Raw genomic sequence first — 25,297 nt, 5'->3', positions numbered from 1 at the left:
TTTACCTGCTGGAAGCAGCTGCGGACACTCGGCTCAATGTTACTGCCTCCAAAAGCTGCCACTTCCCCCAGCTGCCGAGGAATCTGGATGGCATCATGGAGTAACAGGCCGAGCTGCCTCTGGTCACACATCTCCGTAGGCCCCGCCACCTCATTAAAGAGATCTACAAGAGGGACAGGCAAGAGGGAAATTTCTACCTGCCCAAAGCATGCTTTTACTTCAAGGATGTGGACTGAACTATGTAGACTAAAACAAAAGAATTTCACAGAAAACCCAAGGCACAAATAAATTAAAGCGCAAAATAAAAGACAGGTACTAGAAAACAGGGAAATAGGCCTTTTGCAAGTGGAAAGGGAACAGACACATGGACGGAGTGGGGAGGGGAGAGGAAGCAAAAAGAATGAAGATGTGTCATGTGTGTGTACCAACTCCCCATGATGGATGTACTGATTATGTTCTGAAAACATACTAATAAAAATAAAAAAATTTTTAAAGGAAAAAATAAATTCAGGGGAATGTGAGTCTAATTAGTTTTTCTGAATCGTGATGAGCTTAATTCTGTGTGTCTTTAGTAGGGAACTTATTAATCACATGCCTCTTAAAATCATGTATGCCAATGCTGGGGATTTAGCTCAGTGGTTCTGATGCCTGCCTCGCAAGCACAAGGTCCCGAGTTCAATTCCCAGTACCAAAAAGAAAAAAAAATAATGTATGTCAAAACACATAAATTGATCAACCAATACAAATTTCTCTTTTAAAAAGTGCAAGAAATGTATATGAGTTAATTTTATGATCTCAATAAGGGTTTCCAGTGGGAAGCAGAATGAGCCTAAACAAAGCTTCCCTCCTGACTTATCAAAGAAATAAATGTGTCTTAAATAGCAAACCTTTACATTTCCATGATTTGCTTACCAACTTCTTGTGTTCACTCCCAAATTCAATATTCTATTAAATATATATTTTAGCTTCTTTTAAAGATTTCTATGCCTAAATCAATTTTATATAGGAAACACTAAAAAGTATAAGATGTACTTTCCCTCCTTAGCACCAGTCTCTCATTCCTTACTAAGTGTAAAAATTAATTTTGTTTTACTTCACATAATGAAACACATTTTTCAAATTTAAAGACTTAAAAATTTCTGCATCTTTTCACTTTCTTGATCTTTTCCATTCATTAACAAAAACAACAACACCGTTCAATCCCGGGTACAAAAAAAAAGAACACTGATCCATTTTCTAACCTTTTTAAAAAAATAAAATTAAAATTTCCTTCCAGCATTGGCTAATCTATTCACTACTGCAGTGTTTTAAGGATTAAAATTATTACAGTATTCCCCAAAGTAAAACTAACATACTAAGACGTTTCTTCTGGAAGGGAAAAATTTCAAATGAAATGTCTTCATTATAGAAATTAAAAGAATTTTCAAGTTCCAAAAATTCATAAGCATTCTAAATCTAAATGTTCTTCATGAGCGCTCACTTTGGCAGCACATATATTAAATGTTCTTCATGAGATACTTTCCCAGAATATAAGAAAGGGAAGTGACTATGGATTCTAAAAAATTACTTTCAAATAATGGCTAATAAATTATCAGATCAAAATGCATAATTGTCTTACAGGAGAATGATGGTAGGTCTAACATTGTCAGTAGTGAATTTTCAAATAGCTGAACCAAACTGAGTGTTATTGACATGGTAATTAGAATGCAATATGACTTTAATTATAAGCATGCATAGGAAAAGCAAATTCAATTAAGATAAATTTAATTTTATTATCATTTTTTCTCTGAGATTTGCTTAAAGCTCCACTTGTTTCTTTTCATTACTTAAAAATAAGACTACCACACCAAAATATTATTCTAAGATTTTATGATGCTTAATTTAAACCTGTTTCTAGGAGGAGATTTATTCAGTAAATTCAGAGTTGATGCATATTTACAGTAGTCTTTACAGAGAGGCAGACATTTTCAGCAATAGCAGCTATGCCCATCTTTTACCACTATGGCAAAATGCTTTTAAACATTGTGATAGACTTCTAAGTTCTTATAAAAGTTCCCAATTTTAACATTACAGTCAGATACTAATAGCAGTGTCAGGATGTGGAATGATGGGTCATGAGAAGAAAGTCACAATCTAAAACCCAAATCCCAATAAATGAGGACAGAAGAGATGTAAGTGGTCATTGAAAAGGATACTTTGTAGGTGTGCTTTTGGCGTGGCCAGGAAGCAACTCTGCTCTAAGCAGGGGGAAGGCAAATGGACTGTGGGAACTCAATCCAGAGATATTCTCTGGAAGGCACCAGCAAGGGGAGAGGTGAGATGGGGAAAGACATTGACTTTGGCCAGTACAAAACATTGATTCCAATGGATAGCAACTGATCTCAAATGGCACCTCTACCACAGAGCTGGAAGAGCACATGATCTTGAATGTTAATTCTAACAAAATAATAATGAAGAAATATTCTTACATCACTAGGGAAATCACAAGAAGAATCAGATTTGCTAAGAACTTCAATGAAAAAGAAAAAAACAAAACCTCACAACATTTCCAGTCTTGACATCCCAGTTATTAAGATGGTAGCCCAAGAGATTTCTTACTTAATTAAACCTTAAAATGGCACACATACATCATGGATTAAATTAAATAGAGATTTTCATTGCAGGGGCTTTTGCTCACCCTGCCAAAATCTGAATATTTGATGCTGAATTACAGCAAATGTAAGCTTTGAGCTTGAATTTGCATTCTTCAGAGCACGTTCAGCACCATGATGTAATTATTTCTTTAGAGAACCCTAATTCTTTCAGGAGCACATGCGAATCCCAAATCATAGATAACAAAAAAAAAAACTTTTTCTATTTTTGGAACATTGATGCTTTCATTAACATGTTGTTTTTTCCTCAATCATTGTAGAAATAATTGCTTTTTAGCTTTGGAAATTATACCTTTTCATGATTATGATGCTGATAAAATGCCACAAGACAAAAGCTTTATATAAAGGTTTTTTTGTACTGCTTCCTAGGGTATCACTCCAACAATGTTTCTCACTTCTGGATCCTACAATCAGCTTTCCTTTTTACATAAATCTGTATCTCTTTTCACTGACATGCTCCTCAAACTACAGATGAAAAACAAACTGTCTTCTAAACCTCAAATTCAAAATCTAATAGACTCTCTATTTTCAGGGATCCCAGAAAATAAAAGTTTTTAAAAATATATGTATTCCCATTAGATATAAGATGTAGCTATGATTTTAAGGCCTACAGTCAAATACTCTCATTTGCTGTTGTTATTCCGATTGGTTTTTTGGGGGGTTTGGTTTTGGGATTTTGTCTGTCTGTTTTCTTGGTGGTGGGTATAGAATCCAGGGCTTTGTGCATACCATCTATCGCTGCTTTATTACTGACCTACACCTCCAGCCCCTCCTCTTGTTTCTGGATATCTCTCCATTCATGAAACACCCCTGACTCTATCTTCCCAAATGCATACTTTTATCTGTATAGAATACACAAGACAGGATCAAGTTGCTCACACTTTACAGAAAAAAATTAAATCTTTTTTTTTTTCCTTTGGTACCAGGGATTGAACTCGGGTTCTTGCGCTTGCACAGCAGGTGGTGAAACCACTGAGCTAAATCCCTGGCCCTAGAAAAAATTAAATCAAAAGAGTTAGTAGTTAAAAACTTGGACACACCACAGCAAGCGCTACTATTTGTAGGAAATTTTAATATGTACTATTTCTAATTCCTTTCCAAGCAGGAATTATTGGCTTTACTTTTGAGTTGAATTAAATTCATTAAATTTGAACTTCCTGAACTGTAAGACAGGTGTGATGCTACCTCTTGGCTGCTACCTCTTCAAAGGGATGGAGTAACCTGCCCAACGATTAGATTCAGAGTGCTATGCCCTTTCCAATGTCAAGCTTTCATTAACTGACAGCTAAAGGGACATTGCTGATTTATTTGGTGACTATAAACATTTTATTTTGTTGCAACTAGACAATATAATTATTTAAAAATATTATTTGATTATGTCCATAAAGGTTCTAGCCCATCTTAACTTTTATTTTTTTTTAAACCCTGGACATATATGGTTGAAAAAAGTTGACCTTTGGAGTCAGAAAAATCTAGGATCTAGTTCTACAACTTGCTGGGCTCTGGAGCCTTGGACTAGATTTTTAACCTATTTCCGTATTATTTTTTTCAACTGGAAAATGGAAATCATTTTGCCTACATTTTATGGAGATTATTCTAAAAAATTAAATGAGATGAAAAATTTCTATTTGGTTTTCACTCAACCAAAGCATTACATCTTGTGGCAGTATAATCAGCTTTCCTTTTTTGGGGGAGGGGGTACCAGGGATCAAACTCGGGTCCCTGTGCTTGCACAGCAGGCAGCGAAACCACTGAGCTAAATCCCCAGCCCCAGTTAATTTTTTTTTTGGTACCGGGGATCGAACTTGGGACCTCGTGCTTGCAAGGCAGGCGGCGGCACCACTGAGCTAAATCCCCGGCCCTAATCAGCTTTTCATTTCACAAAAATCCAAACCTCTCTGCACTGTCACCTTTTGTCCAACCTGGTACATTCACAGTAAGGACTTAAAAAATGGGAACCACTATTACTAGAAAATCATATAAAGAATGTTTCTCAGTCAATTGCTACAAGTAATATTACTAAAAACATGATATATGAAACGTCTTACATACATCTGTATTTTTCTTCTAAGAGACCTTTAGAGAGGGACGTCAATCCAATCTTCAGACTCTGCACTCTAATTTTTCCAGTCCGACCCCTGAAATGATCAGAATCTCAATGTGTTACATGCATTTTTAACTGTATGAAATATGCTAATTCTTCCCAAGAATCTATTTTTTGAGAGTAAATTATTAAAAAAAGTTGTCTTAAACATGTTTTCTATTCACTTTTTAAAATTAATATTAAAATACCAAAACTTCATCACATATTCTAAGTGGTTCGATCAACTCTGGAGAAATATATAACTTGCTGTCACTTTACACACAACACAGAAATGAAGGAGAATGAATGAAAGGAAAACTGAAAATAGTTACTATAAAGTTAAAAAGATCTCATTATGAATTAAAATTTGTTAATAGTTATAAATGCAAGAATCAAACTAAATGGCTAAAGCAACCAAAATATCATGTAACAATGCAGCAAGAAAGGGTTATGTTACTGATACATCCAAAAACAAACATAAGGAAACTGACTAGGAAATTAAGTATATACTGAAGACTTTGAACCTGATGAATACTTAGAAATTTATTGTGTTCATATACTTTGGTTTCTGTCAATGCAGTCTTTATAAATTGCTGTGACAATTTTAATAGTTCTTAAATAGGTGTGATGTCAGCATTTGGGAAAATATCAAACTATATGTAAAAACAGAATAAATGAATGAATAAATGCTATTAAATAGTTTCACTCTATGCCAGTAAGACACTATTTACCTTCACTTATAAGTCAATTACAAGAAAAATTTTATTTTGTCTGTAAAAATGGAAAGCTGTCTTTATTCCAATGCTTATCAAAGAATTAGTAAGTTGTCTACCAAATGTTGGCCACAGTATTAATTCCATAAATGGGAAAAAGAACCAAAAAATTAATAAGACATGATCCTTCCCATGGCATAACACACTCCTGAAAAAAGTCTTTATTGCTATCTTTATTATTTCAGATTTGAGGTCAGTTTTTAGTTTAGGTTTTTGTTATTAATTTTTTAAGTGTTTAATGTAAAAGTACAGTATACTTAAAATCCATAACCAAATATTTACATGATATATAAATAAATAAGATTTAGTAATTCATACTATTATAAAAATTTTATGACATAACTATAATTCTTAGTAGTCTTATTGTCAAATTATATTTAAATCTTTATCCTCCTAGGATTTTTTACAGTAATGCTAATATTCATGCACACAAATTATACTCAAATAACTTTCTGTATACATTCCATGCCATATACAGTGTAGGATAAACTTAAAAAGTAAGCATGCTAGGAGATTGGTGAAATATCAAAATAGTCCCTCAACAGCACAGGATTTATAATTACAATAAATCACATCAAACAACTTATTGAACTCTTACAATGTACATGCACAATATTCAGAATTGACTTATGAGACAATACTTAAATATAGCAGAATTTCTAGATTAAAATAATGATTCCCAGTTTGTCACAATGAAAGCAATGCCAGTTTCAAATTAACCCTTAACTGAGCTAAGCTATAAATTGCATTTCTACTTAGTATTTTTCAGGAGTTTCCTAATTATAACATGAAATAGACAATGTCTGTTTTCTTCCTTTAAAATCAGTTTTCATTTTCTGACTACAAACAACAGACCTGTAGAAAATAACAAAAGTCTGTTGAATATCTGAGACTAGTACATGAATGTGCCTAAGAACAAAACAATCCCTTAAGGGAAAAAGGATCAAAATGATACACATTAGAGCGTGACCTCTAGTCCATCTTGACAACACAAGACAGAAACATCATCAGAAAGACAATTGAAAATGTCAATCATCCCTTCATCCACCATGAACAGTTGTAAAGGTTTACTGTGATTCCAGCATTGCTTTATGTACTGTAGGGACCAAGGAAAAAAAAAAGACACAGTTCTTACCCAAGATAAGATCATTAACTAGTTGGGGAGGTAAGACAAAAGAACTAGAGAAAACATAAGATCAACCTTTATACATGGAAATAAAGAACCAAGAACAAGATCATTGTGACTGAGCAGTCATTAGGGATTAGTGTAAACAGTCATCAGTTTCAAAGCATTTGCTAGAAAAGATAGGTCTAAAATCAGACATGTAATGACCCGCTTCCTCAACTACAGGGTGTGTGACAGGGAAAGCCTGAGCAAGGGGCCAGAGGCAGGGTGGGAGCATCAGTCACAACGCAATTAGATTAAAGTGAGGCCACAGGACCTAGAGTTCTGATGGCAAAAATGATCAGGATGCTATGTATAAATGTAACAGTTCCTCGGGATGAATGTAATTAGCCTGTGTCATGAACATACACTAAGAAAAAGATATTTAGATTTGAGAGACAATAGGGAGCCAATAAAATTTAGGAGTAAATGACATAGCCCAGTATTTAAGTATTTGGTTCCCCTGATAGTTTTCATAAGTAACTCCTGAAATTAGTTGAACTGGAAAAATAAGGACCTTTAAAACTATACCCACGCTGGAGTACTGGAAAAATAAATTAACACTGCGACAGATGAGGCTAATATTCTCCACAGATAAAAAACAATATTTAAACTAATTGTTCCAGACTATTCCTTTAAACCATGATTTAAATGCTTCTGGTTTCCATTAAATCCAGAAGGAAGATTGGGAAATAAGACTTTTTAACCTGGGAAGATGAAGAGCGAGTAGGGCTACAAATTCATAAATGAGCTCAATTTTATCTTACAGCTTATAAAGACCACTTTACATACATTAGTTCATTTGCCCTTCACAATCACCTTTTGTGTGCTAAGCTGAGCAGATATTTTTATCTCAAATTTTCAGATGAGAAATTGAGATGATAAAGTTAAGTGGCTGCAGTCACATAGCAATGAGAACCAGAAATCTAAATTCTTATCATCTGCAATAGATAAAAATGGATTCTTCTTTCAAAATTCTGAATATTAGGACAAATTAGATATATATAAAAACTTCTAAGAGACAGTTTACTTAAAATAATTTTTTCTAGATATGGGGAGTATGGTAAGAATAACCAAGTGATTTCCAAAAATATTTGAATATTAGGCCCATAACTTTCATATGTGATAAGTAGCTGGGAATAAAATGGCCTTATCTCTCTACTAGTTTTTCAACCAGTAAAATACAGAGATCCCTAAAGTCCTTCTACTTAGGGAATTTTATGGTCTACTATGTTTGCATCACTCATTATTTCAAGAGCTAGTTGCAGTTGACAATGCTTATCAAGGTTGCATTGTACTACACAAAATAAGGCAGTCAAAACGTAGGATTAATGCTTTAGTTTGAATCTGGACTTTTGCTCAAAAGTCTGTGTTCAAAGCTGATGCCACGCTAGCAAGAGGTCTCTTGAGTCTTGGGTGCGTGCCCTCACAGAAGAATGTGGAACCTGCTCTCTGTTTTCTCTCTTCCACTTCCTGGCTGTGGGGCGAGTGGTTTTGCCCTGCCACCATGATGTGCCACTTCACCCACTGCAATGGGGTCAAACTGATCATGGGCTGAAACCTCCAGAGCTGTGAGTTAGAATGAACCTTTTCTTCGGTAAGTTTGGTTATTTTAGGTACTTGTTATCGTGATAGAAAGCTGAGTACATAACTAATGAACGAATGTTAGAGCAGCTGAACGAAGTTATTATCTCTAAGGTTCATAGATCTCTCAAGGGTCTATAATGCCCTGGTACATTAGGAAAAAAAGATCACAGATCCCATCAGATTCTCAAAGAGAACTATGGCTTGCAAAACCTCGGTAACTATTGTTGAGGTAAATGAGTAAGTCATAGTAGAGAAACTTAAACAATCAACTCTGGACATCTGTGTTACCACATTAAGAGTAACTATGCTTTTTTCTTAAGTTATTCCATGAGACTTCTCTCAAAGATAGAAAGCTAGACTGAGTAGGCATCATTCTGACTCATCAGGGTCTCTGTTGTATTTCTTTGCATGAAAGGAAGCTAAGTCCAACAGGCTTTCTTTCCCTTTAAAATGGGAAATGAGGAATTTTGATATTGTCTTTCTAAATAAAAACAAGTACTTCAGTGTAGCGTTTTCATGTGCTCATATTTGATGGTGGGAAGTGGAACTGTGCCAACATTAACCCACTAGAATATGAATCACAACATTTCACACATCGGTTCCTTCTTGACTAAGTGCCACTATTTCCTTGGGCTGTCCAGTGACAACAGCATATGTTTGTGTTGTGAGCTGAACTGCGTTCCTCTAAAATTCATGTGTTGAAATCTTAACTCCTCGTACTGCAGAAAGTGACTGTATTAAGAGACAGGGTCTTTAAAATATAATTAAGTTAGAATGAAGTCAGTAGAGTGGGCTCTAATCCAAAATGACTAGCATCCTTATAGGAAGAGGAAATGAACAAACAGACAACACAGAAGAAAGACCATGTGTACACCCAAAGGAAAGGCAGCCAAAGAGAGAGAAGCCTCAGAAAGAAAAAGCAATGGTGTTGATGCCTTGATCTCAGACTTTATCCTACAGCACGGTCAGGATACACACTATGTCATTTGTTGTTTGTCAGTGTCGTTTAAGCCCACTTTGTTGTGGCAACCCTAGAAAACTAACACAATGTGTCAGAGCCACAGAGGATGCTGAGGCAAAGTATTTTAATTTCTTTTGCAGTTCTTCCTTAAAATATGCCATAGAGTTGAATAAAGTTTCTATTAGTCTATGAATTTAGCAATAAGCATTTGCACTTAAAATGCTTAATTGACTAGCTAGTTTGGTAAATTTACCTCAGAAAAATGTCTCCTTTGAGGTTTTAAAAAAGAGGAAATTAATGATGGGTTAATGCTAATAGTAGTATTTTATTCTAGAATAAAAATCTGTATTAAAATGAAATGCATGAAAAGATATCCAATAGAGATGTAGTAAATCCCATATTCATTACTGTAACAAAGATTCATGCTTCAGTGAGTTTCTTAAGTGCCCTCCAGTACACAATGGCTATTTTATTATTTTTAAAAAGATTCCATAATATTTGTAAACATTGTAAGAGAAAAAAGTTTTCTAATGCCAAAGTAAAATTTTAGATAAATCATCTCTAAAGCTCTCATCATTTATTTCTTACATGGAATCAGTCAGCTGCTAAATAGGTTTGCATTCATGCACTACCATCTATCTTCTTCCTCTTTAAAGCAAAGGCTGATACATACAAATTTCATATACTGTAGCTCGTTAAAAGAAAAACAATTTAGATTCTGAGAGAAAAAAACAGTCCTAATTTTCTTATTGCATTTTTGCATACTTTAAAACCCTACCAGAAGAATGAATAATTCCTAATGTTTCAGAAATGTCAGCCCACAGCAAGTCTTCCTAGAACTGATTAGTTCACAAATAGATTGTTATAATCGTAAAGGCCAAATTAATGGCAGATGAGTTATGCTGGAAGTTGAGAGTGCTCTTTATTGTAACAGTGAGCACCTAATTATATTACAAATATGAGAATGTCCTGTAGCATACATTATTTAAAATACCATCTGAACACATTAACCATCATGGCAATAAATATAGTTACTACCTAAAGACAAATTAAATCCCATTCACTGCCATTCAAATTGCTCTTAATCTGTTACACAAAGATTGAAGAGCACAATATTATGAGCTAATAAACTACTTTAACTCATAATGATATACAAAACTTTTCTTTTTGAAAAAAAAAAATAGTGTAAGACATCAAGGAATAAGGGGAAGGAAATAAGACACAGCTGTATTAGGTTTCTCTAGCTTCTTGACAAATATATAAATTTGAAAGCTTTTGTAAATTGAAGCAAATCCTTAAAATAATAGTTGCATATTCTTTTTTCTTCTATTGTTGTGAAGAGTTCATATGGTTTGGAAAGTCATTTATTTTCAACAATTCAGTATTCCCACTGGGAAAAGCATGTTGTAAACAATTCACTTCAAAAAGCTAAGTATTTTCTATTACTAACATATTTTATTCAATGCTTATAAATTAATGGGAAAAATACAAACTTACGTATCATACACATTGAGCAGCCAGTTGAGACACATGTCCACACAGAGTGGGACGTTGACCAGGTCCTTGTGCATTTGCTCGAGCCCGTCGTAAGTGGTTGTCAGGCAGTTGATGACATCTGGGACACTTAGCAGCTGGTCATTTTGGTTCAGCTTGTGCTGTTTGAAAACTTCATTTGTTGTATTCAACTCTAAGAGATCCACTAATCAGGTGAGAAAAAGGATTATGAGCAGTCAGTGAATAGCACAGCCACAGGGAAACAAAGCATTTCTAGTCTCAAGAGCTTGGCTTGATTTCCCAAATTAAAAGAAAAAATTGTCCTTTTCAGTTAAATTATCCTTTCCCTTCTTTTATATTTTTTCTTAATTTTTAAATTTTCTATTCCCTATATACTTTTAACTGATACATAACATGAATATATATATATATATATATATATATATATATATATATATATATATAAATGCACATGGGCTACCACATGATATTTTGGTACAGTATAAAATGCATGTTTGAGTCAGGTTAAACACATCTATCATCTCAAACATTGATTATTTCTTTACAGTGAAAGCATTCATAGTCCTTCCCTGTAGCTTTTTGAAATGTGCAATGCATTATTGTTTTCTATAGTCACCCTAGTGTGCAACAGCACACTGGAGCTTCTTGCTTCGAAGTAACATAACATAGTACCCCTGGCCAACTATACTTCATATCCCTGCAAAGTAATCATCTGTAAACAGAGCTTTGTAACATGCACATAATGACATACAAAGTTCACTGAACGATGTTCAGCAAAGGAAACAGGTTCGATAGAAATATAGTACTTCTAAATTGCCACCTAGGTCAACCTGATCAATAAAGCTGTCACGAACTGGCCCACATCTGGTTTGCTTCTCATGCGACTGGCATACACATAGCTCCTCATGACACACAGCTAACGAGGGTGCCTAGACACTCACAGGACATTGGTCTTCACTTACTTATCTGCTCCAATCTTTCCTCCTCATGTGTAAAACATCTACAGTGAGCCCTGTACTGCTAGAGCATGTAGGGTGTGCACAGAGCCTGTGCTCAAAGACATCCTGAAAACTCTACTAAAAGGAAGAGTAAAAGTGTCCTAAGAGAAAAAGCACAAATCTCTCTGAGAACTGATACAGGATGAATATCCCTTGTTGAAGATGCATAGCACCAGATATGTTTTAGATTTGAAAATTTTTCCTATTTTGGAATATTTGCATATATGTGATGTGAGCTCAAGTCTAAACACAAATTTTTTATGTTTCACATATACCTTGCAGCCTGAAAGTAATTTTGACTGTGACGTACCACAAAAGATCAACATGGCATTTTCCACTTGGGCTGTCATGTCAATGCTTACAAAGTTTGAAGTTTGGGGGCATTTGGATTTTGGATTATCGGATTAGGAATGCTCAGTGGGAAAATGACTGGAGAAGCCTCCCCAAGGAGATAGCATTTGAAGTGGACACTGAAAATTAGATAAGATACAAGGGATACATGGGAAGCAGCTTGAGAAGAGACAAAAATCTAAGCAAGTGCAGGAGGCCTGTGGAATGTGCAGTGCAGAGCACACTGTGTACACACGTGGTTACACAGGGCAGATACACAGGGCTCCCAGGGCAGGCATGCACTGTCTCAGGGAAACACGCAAAGCCCACAAGGAGCTCACACATGCATACACAAAATCTTTCGTTGCTGGTTTTTGAAAATCAACTCTGAGTTGTTCATTAGCTAACTGAAAACAAGGAAACGAAGCGGGTTATCAAACTGCAATGTATCTATACATTTATTGAGTGTGGAAATGACCCTTCCAAATCTAAACGTAACAGGAACCAAATGTTAGAGAAGCCACACTAATGTAAGGAAAAACTGTTCTCAATCTCCATACTTCACATTTTACCATTAAAAAAAAAATACCAGTGGAGCTGACAATATATAACTACTTATTTGGCTGATGCAAAAACCACTCCCCCCAAAAATGTGACATATTTTGACATTTATCTAAAATGAACACATGGCTTCCTTTGAATTTTTTTCCTATCAACCAAATAACCACTAATTTTGAATTTTTAAGGACATTTTTGAAACGTGTCCATGCTAGCTGCTGAGAGAGCACAGAATTACTGTTTTCAAGTTATCTACAATAGAAAAGAACTGTTATAAAATTATACAGATTAAACTGATTTATGAAACAGCTCAAAAGGAAGAAATTTTTTTTAAAGAAAAGACAGAAATTTGAACATGTAACAAGCAAATCTGGGTAACAGGGTAATTAATTTCCTTCAGGTGTCAAATATGTTACTGGTAAACCCAAGCAGGTAATAAAAATAACTTGCACAAGCTTCACATGAGTTAGAGACAATGACAGAAGAAGCTAAGAGTCATCTGCAATTTTCATTGTCATTTTTAGCCCATTTCTTGGCACTGGACATTGTTTTCAATTATAAAGTTCTGGATAGCAGTAGGAAAACTTATCCTCCACTGTGCTCGACACAGGGAAATATTTAATAAAGGACAGTAGCTACAGAACTACAATTCCCCACAGATACAAAGAAACATATTCAAATACTGCCAAAATGGTCTAAGTTTTCTGAATTCCAGCGCTAATTATTCCAGCATCACAGCTCTGCTATTGGATCCCTGCGTGGCATAAAGTGACATAGCCCAAGTTTCAAAAAGACCATTGCCTGAATCCGGCTGTCCTTCACTTCTTTTGGGAAAGTTCCCCTTGTACAGTCTGTAACTGTGACAGTAATTTGCCACGTCCTACAGACTATCGCATCTTCAATTTTCAGTGATTTACTCTGACAGTGCCTCAGTGCCTAAGCCAACCATGGATCTTCCTGAAGTGTCACATTCAGGTACCTGTAAGGAACTGAGTGCACTTAAATGACAGAAAATTATGATTTTCTCTTTTCGAGGGGAGACAAATGACAGCTCAGTCATGCGGTAAATGAAACAAACAGCAGAATCATTTTCTAAGCAACTTTCAGGCTTTTTCTGAATCCCACATATGAGGCACAGGGGATCAAATGGAAATGCATCATCATCCTCCTGTCCTGCCAAAAATGAACACTCTTTACCACCTGACCTTGGACTCAGCACGCTACCTCCTTCATCTATCTCCAGTGCACCAAAACATAGGCAGTGCTCAAGGTTTCATATTTGGCCCTGTGCTCACTAAGCCTGATGCCTTTCCTCACACTATGACTTCCATTATGACTTCTCCCTGAATGAAACCAGATTCCACTTCCTCCTTTTCTCATGCCTGAATAGCAGGTGCACATTCCTGTTCCTCAGTTCCCTAGAGATGTATCATTTTCTTTTAGGATCCTCTCCCTTATTATGTCTCAACTAAAAGTCCTGCCTTCCCTTTACCCAGTCTGCAAATCTCTAGATTTCCTTTTTCTCCCCTACTATCACTAGCCAGCTCAACTCCGATCATCTTCCATCTGAAGCATCTACTCATCCTCTGTTCCTCCCCTCCAGCCTGTCTTAGATATTACCCAAAGTGTGTATCCTCCTCTCGGCCCTATTACCAAACCACACAAAACAGGAAATAGTTGTAAAGCTATCCTCTCTATCCAAGCATTAAATACAACACTATGAGAGCTGCAGGAACAAACTAAAGGAACCAGAAAAGATCTCAGGACAGACATGACCTTCAAACTGACCAAAGCCAAATTTAAGAAAATTTCTGGATATTGGAAAAATAGCTAAAGCACTCCATTCAGACTCCATTACTTGATGCTCTGCTGACTAATAGCTCAATTCTGTGTGGCTTTATGTCCTATAACTCCAGGAAACTGGCCTTCATTGTGAAGGGACAAAACTACCTTTTGCTTCTCTGCTGTCACCTATCACAAAAAGTTCTTTAAAAATATATATATAACATACATATAAGAATATACATATACACATATTTTTTTTTCTTCAAGTCATATATATATGGTTTGAAGAAAAATAGTAGAGAAAAACTTCTTAATCCATCAAACAGTGTCTTACCTACTTCTTTTCTCATTACTGAGACAAAATACCCAACACTAAAAGTGGAGGAAAGCTTTGTTTTGGCTCACAATTTGTAGAGATTTCAGTTCATAGTTGGCTGGCTCCAAGGCAGAGGGCCATGGCAAAGGTGCATCACAGAGGAGAAACAGTTCATGACAGGGAGAAGGCAGCAAAAGCAGCAAGCAGTAAGTGACAAGGGATGACTCTCTTTCTGTCACTTATGTACTATCCAGGCCACCCACCCTTAGGGTGGCTGGCACTGACACCTAGGGTGGGGCAGCCTTAATCCTAGCATCGCACCTTGAATCAATACAGGATCACATTCTTGATCCCAGCATCACACACTCTAGATGCAAACAACTCCAAAGAGTGCCACCTATGACTGCATGAGGGTTTGGGGGGACATCTAAATGCAAACTATAATACACAGCTAAAGAAAAAGAATGCTACTCACATCACAGAAGACCCTTAGAAAATCCTCCTTAACTATGCTTCTTTACAATCACAACCATAACTGCTAAACTTTGTATTTCACTTTCAGTTCTTCAAAGTATATACATGTCCCTAAATAGTACAGCATTTAGGTCTGCATGTTTTGTACATGAATGGAAACAAAGCACTAATTTCTTCTGTCATTTGATTTTCTTCCTTCAACTTTATAGTTCTAATGTTCACCACATTATACTGATTGCTAGTTCATTTATCTTGCTGCTGTATCGTAACACACTTATGAATATGCCAAAAATCAAACAAATTTAACTATTAAAAAGTGCTACTGTAACACCTACTCATGTCTTCTGGTCTATTCATATATAACCTTCAAATTCAAATCATTTGCTCAGTATGTCCTGAGTTATATGAGATCCTAAGTGGGAAAAACACAGATTCATGCTTCTTATAATTCATTTTGGAGAGACAGACAATAAAAAACTACATAAATAGTGTACTAAAAATTCTGACACTAACACTGTGCCTTAGTACCAAGCATGATGTCAAGTGCCAGATTGGGGAAGTAGGAATCCGATGAGATGGAGAATCAGGATTGATCTACTCTGGAGGGAGAAGCCACAGAAAATCTCATTAAAACTTTGATGGCAGCCAGAGACCCAAAGGGAGCATGCACAGCAGCCACTGAGGAAGCCCAGGCACAGTGAGTGAGGAGCAGCGCTTTCCAAGGAGGAACTGAATATAGTATCTGCCTTTCAGGTCATCAGCTAGAACTGTGAGTGCCCAGAGCAGAGCCAGGTGAAGTAGGGAACAAGAGACATGGGCCAGGCAGGTCCCCTCCATTCCAAGGGCAATAGGAGTCTGCTGAAAGCAGGAGTGTGTGTCCACACACAGCATTCTCTCCCTGAATGTGAGTCCCTTGTGTGTGGGAACCGAGGCTCTGTACCTTGTTTTTTCTCCTGCACCATCTTGGGGGCTCAACTAATGAACATATGGTAGTAGAGCAGTGACAAAGCGCTCTCTCCTCAGGACAGTCAGCTGGGTGGGGATTTGCACCAAGTGAGAGCTGACCTTGACCTCAAGCACTTCTCAGGGGAGACAGCCCACTCCCCCGGCACACAAGCCAAGCATGTGTTGTTCAGGGGAGAAGACAGCATTACAGGCAATCAGAAAGTACTGGAAAAATTGGAGGCAGGTGGGAGCTTGTAAATGTTTCCAAAAGAGGTACACGTTTAATGGTATTTCAGAGGCATAAAGGGTTACAGACAGATGGGGAGAAAGGGTCAGGGCATTTCAAGTAAACAGAGATGTTAGGAGAGGAAGTAGCAGATTAATCACAAACAGGTGACTTGACAAGTGGAGGACAGGCCCCAGGCTGCAGTGCAGAGCAGACCAGCGGCCAGGGAAAGGCAGAGGCCAGGGGCTGTGAGGCTGTCCTCTGGAATATCCAAAATCCCACACAAGCCAGCACTTTCACGTAGGGCGTCACCAGATGTCCTTAAGTAAGAAGTTGGAGGAATCTCCCTTTGTTTCTTCTCAAGTCTGAGCATAAGGTGAAGGAAAGAGCCCTGTTTCTTCAGAACTCAGAAGAACGAACAGAAGAAATCACCAAATGCATAAATCTGTTTCTCCACCCAGAAGTATTCCTGGAAACAGGGACTATGCTCACAGTGATGCATCAGCAGAGCTCTCCTGGCAGAGTCATTTGTCCTCATGTTATAGCTCATCAGGTCTGGGAAGCCCTGCCAGACCTGTCAGCTGGATACTAGACATGCAGCTGACTCTCTCAAAACTGCTGTCACCATGGACCAGCTGGGTAGACGAAACACCCATCTTGTGTTTGTAATTTATTCCCTATTTTCTCCCTGCTCAATGTACCCCTCACCAGCCACAGTGTATTGGCTTCCATTTCTTGCACTGGTCATTCTGAAACACTTGCTGCAGCTACTAGAGCCCACTAATTATCTTTAAGGCTCTGTGGATCCAGAGTCAAGGACACCTCGTTCTTCCTTTCATTGTTTTATCTGCAAGTGCTTCTCAGCCCTTTAGACCTCTCTCCACGCAAAGGTTAAGTGTTTTTTAAATTATTATTGAAAGCTTTGCATTACTGTTTTTCTCTAGATGATTACACATATCTCTTTGCTCAACTTCCCTCATGCAGGCAGTTCAAAATTTAGAGCCAATTTCTATTGACTTTTAAGGGGCAAATTTTTCAACCCTAACATACCATTTTTCTAAGGGTAATTTTCAAAGCTTCACTAAGCTGCCTCAATGTACAATAACTTTTAATGAAATGTAGCAAGTAAGAATATTTAGAGCTTTTTAAATTACCCTATCTTAAAAGTATAGGCAAATGGCATTTTCCATATTAACTGACAAGGCCTATCTGTTCTTTGACTAAACTTAATGATTAACACTACAAGAACAAATAGAATCTAGAGAGCTTGAAGCTAGATCATTTCTATTATAAACATTCATATTTTTACTTACTTTTATGTTATTTACAGGAAGAAATAACCCTTTGGCAAAATGACTATCACAGAATATCACTCTGAACACACACACACTCTACAGGAAAAAATTCATTGGTTATACTAAATGTCTCAAGATACATTTAAAAGAACACAGAGCTTTTTCTCTAATTTGCTGAGCTGCCTGTTCACGTTTTAGATTAGAAATGTGATTGTTTAATGTTTCTTTGTTGTACGATTTTACTCAGGCAAACTGTTTGAAGCCCCATACCTGTAAATGGGTACAAAGTATGAAGAAGGCAATGGACTACTACTTGGATTTCTTGATTTAATCTTTTTAAATTAGGTAACAGCATAATGTTTGAGAAAGCTTTCGGTGTTACTCCCGTGTTTTGGTTAATTTTATTCTCTAACTGAAGTGGCATCTGTTCATTTATTTCACTACTGCATACTGATGGGCCAAATAATGAAGCATTTACAGAACCATAGCCAACTCCTTGCGAGGCATACACTGATAATCAGGTTAACTCCACAAATGCATCACTCTCTTCGTATAGCTTTGTCTTTAAAAAGAAAAAAGCATTCCAAAGAATAGAGTGATTAACTTTGGTAGAATAACTCACAGCATAGTGCTTTTTGTAGTCTTCGGATTTTGATCGCTGTGCGGTAGGCAGAGAAACGTACATTATTCAGGTCAGCTGAAATGGAAAAAGGAGTAATTTAAACAGCATGCTTATTTAACTTACACTGAATGCCAAGAATGTATTTGCTTACTTTGGATGATGGAAAAATACCGCGTCTGTCCTCAATAAAAAGCCTTCTCCTAATTTCACTACGTCTATTTTTGCAAATAATTAAATGATCATTAGCATCATGATGCGATACATTTCAAAGCAGTTCTATGAAGAAAATTCTAAGAATATTTCAAATAGGTGGCATGGCTCAAAACCCAAAGTATAGTGCTTTGGCATGCCGAGTTCTTTGACTTGCAGGACACTGGAAGGGGAAGGGCCTTAAAGCAAGGTCTTTCTGACTTTCTTCTGCCCTCCTGTCTCTTATTCCACTTTCTCCCCCAAATAAAGTCAAACAACCAGAATTCCTCTTCCTCAAAGCAAGCCACAGAAACTGGCACTGCTCTTCTCCAAAGCCAGCCATAAAATCTAGAAAGGACACTCTCTGACCTTCCCTTTTGTCCCTTGGAGACTATGTGACAGGCATCCTGAAGGCCACACAGAGAAGCTAAGCAGCACCTGGACAGAAAGACTTGCTCAGGTTCTCCTTCAGTCTAATACCATTAGATAAGACCCCTTTTGTCTAATCAGACTTTGACATGGCTGGCGATTCTTCATGGGACCTGTACAGAAAACTAGACCATTTCCCCCGGGGGTCTTTATTTCTCAAGACTCCCATGTTCCATAAAACTTTGATTAAGTTCATTGTCTGTTCTCTAGTTAACCTGTCATGCGTTGCAGGATAATTAGTTGTGACCCTTACAGTGGAGGAGGAATAGGACCATACTTTCTGCCCCTATGTAGGAAAAAGAAGATGAGGAAAAGAAGATACAACTGCTACTATGGCCAAATAGATTCCTTCTCTATTGCTAGCTAGAGGGGACTGTCCTCCTCCAGGGGCATTTTTCTCAAGGATAATTAGTTTTCTGTCAACCAAGCTGTTTATTGCACTGCTCATGAGGGTGGTCCTCTTCTGCCCTGTAGTCAATCTGGTTAAGATGATCAATATTACAATCTTGAAAACAATGCATATTGTAATTTCCTGTTCTGTGCCCTAACGACGGAGTATCAGAGACACTAGAGTCAGAAGAAAACTTTCAAAATTTGCCACCTCACTTTATGAACTACAGAAAGCATTGGTTTTCTTGTTTGTCTTCTGCAGCACCTTCTCTTACCCAAATAAAAGAGCATGCAGAAGAAATTCCAATGTTTAAGAGATTAAAAAAAAAACTATGTGCCTCTTGCTGAAATGGGAATGGGAGGCTTGAGTGCTGCTTCTCTCTCCCTAATTACCTGGAGAAAAACTAAAAAAATAATCCTGGAACAACCTGACAGAAGCAGGCTGAGCAATCAGCTGAAAGCAACTGTCTACTAGAAAGAAACGAGTAGGACCTTCATCTCAGAATGTTTTATTGTACATTTTATATACATTGTATATTACAATAAATTTAGCTTTTCATAACCTAAGCAAATGAAATTAAGTTAGCTAAACTGATTTACAAAATTCCTAAGTAAAAAAAGCTAAAAAAAAATTAAGGCAGTGGATTGAAGTTCCACAGCTATTACATATTTTTTTAAAAGCTGAAATTTAAGATGGCTCAATATGAAAGAGGTCAAACCTACAGTTCCATTCCTCCTGGTAAAAGAACTCCCTCGGCTCCCACTCCTCCAAACCACACATCCTCTTAAGAAGACAGGCAATACCTGCTTGCTGTGTTGCCCTTGGGAGAGTCAATGCCATTCAATGGTAATGATGTCAGTCTTCAATGTACAATGTCATGTAAGAAAAGCTGGTGACTAGTTTCCTTTCAAGAATGTACAGCTCTCAGTCATTTAGTTAATCTGTTCCTGTTCCTAAAACAACACTTACCAAGGGATTGAAATAGTTCAGTCATCTTAGGATGATCCCAGCAGGTCGTCTGTGTTTGATGACTGAAAAAAAGGGTAAAGTTTTAAAAACAAACAAAAGACCATCAAATCTAGGCCACAAAGAAAATACTCAAATGGAATTCTTTTTTTCAAAAATTTCAAGATACATACAAAATCGCCACCATCGTGGATTACTCAGGACCTGATGGCTAATTATTACTTAATATTGGAAACACTAACAATGCATTTTATTTGACCAACCATATTGTGACAGAACAGATGAAAATTTCTGATTTTCCTGTTATCAAAAAGAACTGAAACTAAATATTAAAATCTAGATATCAAGAGTGACTGTCGGGGGCACTTGGGGCCCCAGGATGATGTGGTCAAGTCAGTAGAGGTGTCAGAATAAATCCGATCCCGAAAAGCAGATGTAGATTCTCATGCAGAACAAATCCCCAGGCAGCAGAAGCGCTGTGAAGATCCGCTATCATCTAGCAATCTTAACTGAATTTTCAGAGACCAGAGGAATGAAGAGTTTAAGTGTGAATGGTATTTCCACCTCACAGTCCATGGAGCTGCCCTCCTTTCTAACCCTGGCTCCCTCCTTCCTCAGTGCAGATTTGCTCTCCTTCCTCTTCCTGTGTATCCAGAGCTCCTCTCCTCTCAGGTAGGTGTCTCTCTCTTGAACATTTTGATTCTTCTCAGCTTCCTCTGGGAACCAGCATTATTATTTGTATATGTATTGAACTATTTTGTTTCTGATCCTTATTCCTCACTTTCAAAGCAAATTTTTATTACTTTCTCTTTTTCTGAAAATTTCAAAACTAATACATATATTAGCTGGAAGTCCATAAGCCATCGGATGAGAGTAAAACAGATAAATATAGTGTTTAAAATTGTATATGTGTGTGTGGTGTGTGTGTTAAGTAGTTCATCACTTTGATGGGTTAGTGGCCTTATTTTTAAAAATAGTTTACTGTCCCTTATCTAGGTCAGAATAGGGTAATAATATTTAATAGTACTCAAAAGACTTCTTAGACAATACTAAGTTCTTACAGAATTGTTTAGTAAGCTTTGTGAAACACCACAGTATACAAGAGAGAAGATACTAAAATATTCATGAAACAAATTTAGGAAAAATTGTTTTAAAACTTATGTAATATATCAAAAAGTGGGACATGTCCCTGGGATAAGAACATAATCCACTGTTATATATATTACAGATAACAAAACCCACAAATAATTCATAATTCACTTGGATAAGTATATAAAGTTCGTATTTGAAATCGAGTGTGTAAAATGTTCTGGCAATTCCAAAACTCAAGCAAAACTATATACCGTAATTCCACAATGGGAAGATCTATTTCAGGATGAGCTGGAAAAACTATCTGACTCCCTCTCCTCTGGTTCTTGACTCTAATGTAAAAAGGCAACGATTTCCACTTGACTTGAACACTAATAAATCCATCCACCTTTTCATTATCTACACTGTTCCAAGGAACATGGGTCAAGTATTCAGCTGTCTGCCCTCAATTCTTCCTATACATAAGGTGGCCAAGAACTTGATAGAAATGTGGAATCACAGAAAGAATAGTCTCCCTAATACCACTAAGAATGAAAGAACAATTTGCTGAAAATATAGTATAATTTCAGGACATCATCGTGGGCTCCTGGTCTTAGCCTACAAAGACTCAGTTGATTCCTTGTCTTTTGGGTAAGTTCACTCCCATGAGAAGAGTACTGTGCAGACTTCCCATCCTGATGGGACAAACTAAGGCTGGAGGACCAACCTAAAGCTCTCAGAAACCCAGAGCCAGACTCTTACTTAAATGGCAAATATAAGGATGCTTTCTCTAGAATCACATGTGTGGAGGCTAACCTCACACAACCTCTACATGACCACAGGAGGAAAATGCCACTACCCACTCAGGGAGAAGACTGAGAATCCAACCCGCTACTGACGTCCCGGAGCTGAGGGAAAACACACATTTGGCAAACAGATGGAGGGAGGGAAACGGCATCTCCCTTTGTGAATTCAATACCAGTTGATTCATTAGGCAGAACTGCCAACGCTGAAAATAAATACATCTTCTGGTTACAAAAGTAAAACTGCATCTTACCAAACAACAGTCCAAAAAAGCAGTAGATGCAGTTTGCTGTTGGGTTTTGTTTCTTTTCTTTTTCTTTCCTTTCTTTTCCTTTCCTCTTTCTTTTTTCTTTTCCTTCCTTCCTTCCTTCCTTTCATTCATTCGTTCTTTTTTATTTAAGTGGGGAGAAAGGATTAGAACAAAATCCACAATGAACCCAAAGCCTTGAAGTATTTGAACAGCTGCAGATAGCTCAGCAACTCTTGCTAAAATGCATCCAGTTCTCCCATCAAAAGGGAATCAGAGTAACACCACCTCCAAAAGAACAGCTTAGGGCCAAGGATTTAGCTCAGTGGTTTCGCCGCTTGCTGAGCAAGCACAAGGACCCGAGTTCGATCCTGGTACCAACAAAAAAGAACAGCTTAGCTTCATTCAAGCTAATCTCAAATATGAAAAAGGAAGTGGAACTTAATACTATGTAGTCTGATGAACTATCATATAAAATTATGATTGAGTTACCAAAATCCTCTTTTTAAAAGTCATCAGACATAGGAATCTGTCTGAGAATATGAAAAATTTAAAATGTAACCAAGCAACAAGCAATAGTTGAGTCCAAAGCAATAGTGAAAATGTGTGACATCTAACTAGGGTCCCTGGCCCCCTCAGTTGTGCCTAAGATAGGAGGCTTTGGGTGGGGGGAAATCAGTGTGTACCCTATAAAGCTTAAATTATCTCTGAGCTATTTTAAATTCTGTAAACTGAAGACACCTTATCACAATGCATGACTTTTGTCCATAGAAATGCAAATTGTGTCCCATGGAATCCAGCTATTATTGACCTGTGGATATTGACTATTTTGTCAGCTTTGCATCTCTAAGTAAATTCATCTTGGTATCCCTTATCTGACTATAAAGACAAGGCACTTTGTCTTCTCTTTGAAGACTGCCTCAACTTCTTATTGGTTCTCTTATTAATGAGTTAAATGACATATCTGACATATGCTCCTTTTATATTTGTATAAGAGTGAAGATTTTACCTATTTTGAAAATTATTCTTCAACATCCAGACAGTCGTTCTTTATACTGGACTTTAGGTAGGAATTACACAGCAGTGTGTGATTTGACTGGTATGATTTCTACCAATGGCCCTTTACATGTGACTGTCCCAGTTGGGATAATATGGGGTCTCACATATTATGGGATTTAGTGAAATACTATACCAACAAGGTTAGTAAGTAGTATAGGCATCTACCTGGTGTTATTCAGAATAATGTACTCTAAAAGTAAAACAATGTACTTTGTACATTGTACTCATGTACTCATGAGTAAAACAAAAAAATATGATAGTACACAAACAAATACAAAAGTGTTGTGTCATAACACTGCTTATTATGTGAAGCAATGAACTTAGAGCAAAGTATGTTTACTTTTGACAAATTAGTAAGAGACTGATTTCTGGGCAAACAACTGCTCTGGGGAAGATATTTTTAAAACCCATTTGTCCTCATTAGAATAGTCTTATTTTTTCCCTAGAACACAGAAAGATGATTAGAAGGCATTCTTCTTCTCCAAAAACTGACATGTGGCCAAAAATACTCACTTGTTACTATCTACCCAATTTCATGTTTGAAACTAAAATTTAGAGGTTTGCTATTTATCATTTCAGTCCCATTTTAAATGTAAAAGCATATGAGAGAAAAAAACTAAAAATGAGCAAGTTAATTAAAAACATAAATGTAAGAAAAAGAACTCTGATAATTGCTCTGGGAGAAGACAATCAAAAAGAGAAATGTTTTTTCCTTGCTGTCAAAGAGAAAGATAACACATTAGGCCAGGTTGCATAATATTAATTATAGGGATAGACTATCATGCTAGTGTTCAAGTTGTACTTTTTGATGGAAAATTCTCCTTTTCTATATGTAAACTCAATTCACCCTATAATGTTGTGATTTAGGTGACATTTGACAGATGAAGGTAAGTCAGGCAGACAGCACTCAGAGAATTTGTCCAAGGTCACAAGCAAGTAGCAGGCATGACACCTGAACACAGATGATTTGATTATAAGCCTGAGCCTTGATACAGAAGTATATTTGCAAAATTAGGGTTGTAAAGTGTTTCTTGATGAAGCTACCCATATCTGAGCCCATAGCCCATCATTATAATCATTACAAACAAGCCCATCTCCCTGGCTGCATCTCACTCCTCTCAAACCTTGGGCCTGGATCTGCTTACTGGCTTGCCTTTTCTGAACTGAGGCAGCTGGAGAATACACTGGAGAAAACTGCTCAAGAGTCAGCCTACTTTACTTTCAATATCGGATTTCAAATCTAAAATGTCCAACTGCTGGTAACTGCACTACATTCCTTAATAAACTTGCTTCCCCAAACCCCAAGATGCTCATTTCCTACTGCCTCCTCTCTCCCAAACTAGAAGTAAGTTTCCCTCCTTGCTCTAGAATCTTTTGATTTTATCTCATGCTTCACTAAAAAATTAAACCCCATTAGACTAGGTTTCCTTCATCTTCCTATGACCAAATCAGTAAACTTCCCTCTAGCCACTAGCTGGGCTTCCCCTCTCCTTCACTGAGGAACTGTCACCTTCCTATCAAGAGCCAATGCTTCCCAAGGACTTAAAAACTCTCATGCTGCATGATCAACCCTCTCTCAGTAAGGATATTCTTGAGAATACAAAGTTTATAGACCTGCCATACACACACACACACACACACACACACACACACACACACACAAATCCACATTTTCTGCTAGCTACCGGTACCACCCTTTTTCTCTCCTTCACAAACAAAACTTACAAAAGTTGTATTCTGCACACACTTTCTCATGCCTCCTTTGTTAATCGACCTGGTTATACTTGGCTTCTAATTTCTCTCCTTCACTCAAACTACTCTTATTAAAATTACCAGTGAGTGCCATGGTACTAAGCCACT

At 37.0% G+C, this 25,297-nt stretch overlaps 1 protein-coding gene across 16 annotated transcripts in view; it reads right to left on the bottom strand.

The window, feature by feature from the left end:
* Utrn (utrophin) overlaps positions 1–25,297 on the bottom strand; it is a 527,655-nt gene that overhangs the window by 54,081 nt on the left and 448,277 nt on the right. For all 16 annotated transcript variants that reach the window (XM_087190253.1, XM_087190252.1, XM_087190262.1 and 13 more), the window contains 5 exons: positions 20,263–20,324; positions 18,285–18,359; positions 10,718–10,919; positions 4,704–4,789; positions 6–163 (listed from right to left, as the gene is read on the bottom strand). In XM_087190253.1, the coding sequence (XP_087046379.1) occupies positions 6–163; positions 4,704–4,789; positions 10,718–10,919; positions 18,285–18,359; positions 20,263–20,324 (583 nt within the window). The remainder of the gene's footprint in view (positions 1–5; positions 164–4,703; positions 4,790–10,717; positions 10,920–18,284; positions 18,360–20,262; positions 20,325–25,297) is intronic.

Source organism: Heterocephalus glaber, unplaced genomic scaffold (genome assembly GCF_053883595.1).
Source record: "Heterocephalus glaber isolate CG9 unplaced genomic scaffold, H.glaber_assembly_v1.0 deba00001550, whole genome shotgun sequence".
NCBI lineage: Eukaryota > Metazoa > Chordata > Mammalia > Rodentia > Bathyergidae > Heterocephalus > Heterocephalus glaber.
The sequence above is the reverse complement of the archived record's forward strand: the minus strand, read 5'-3'. Positions and strand labels throughout refer to the sequence as shown.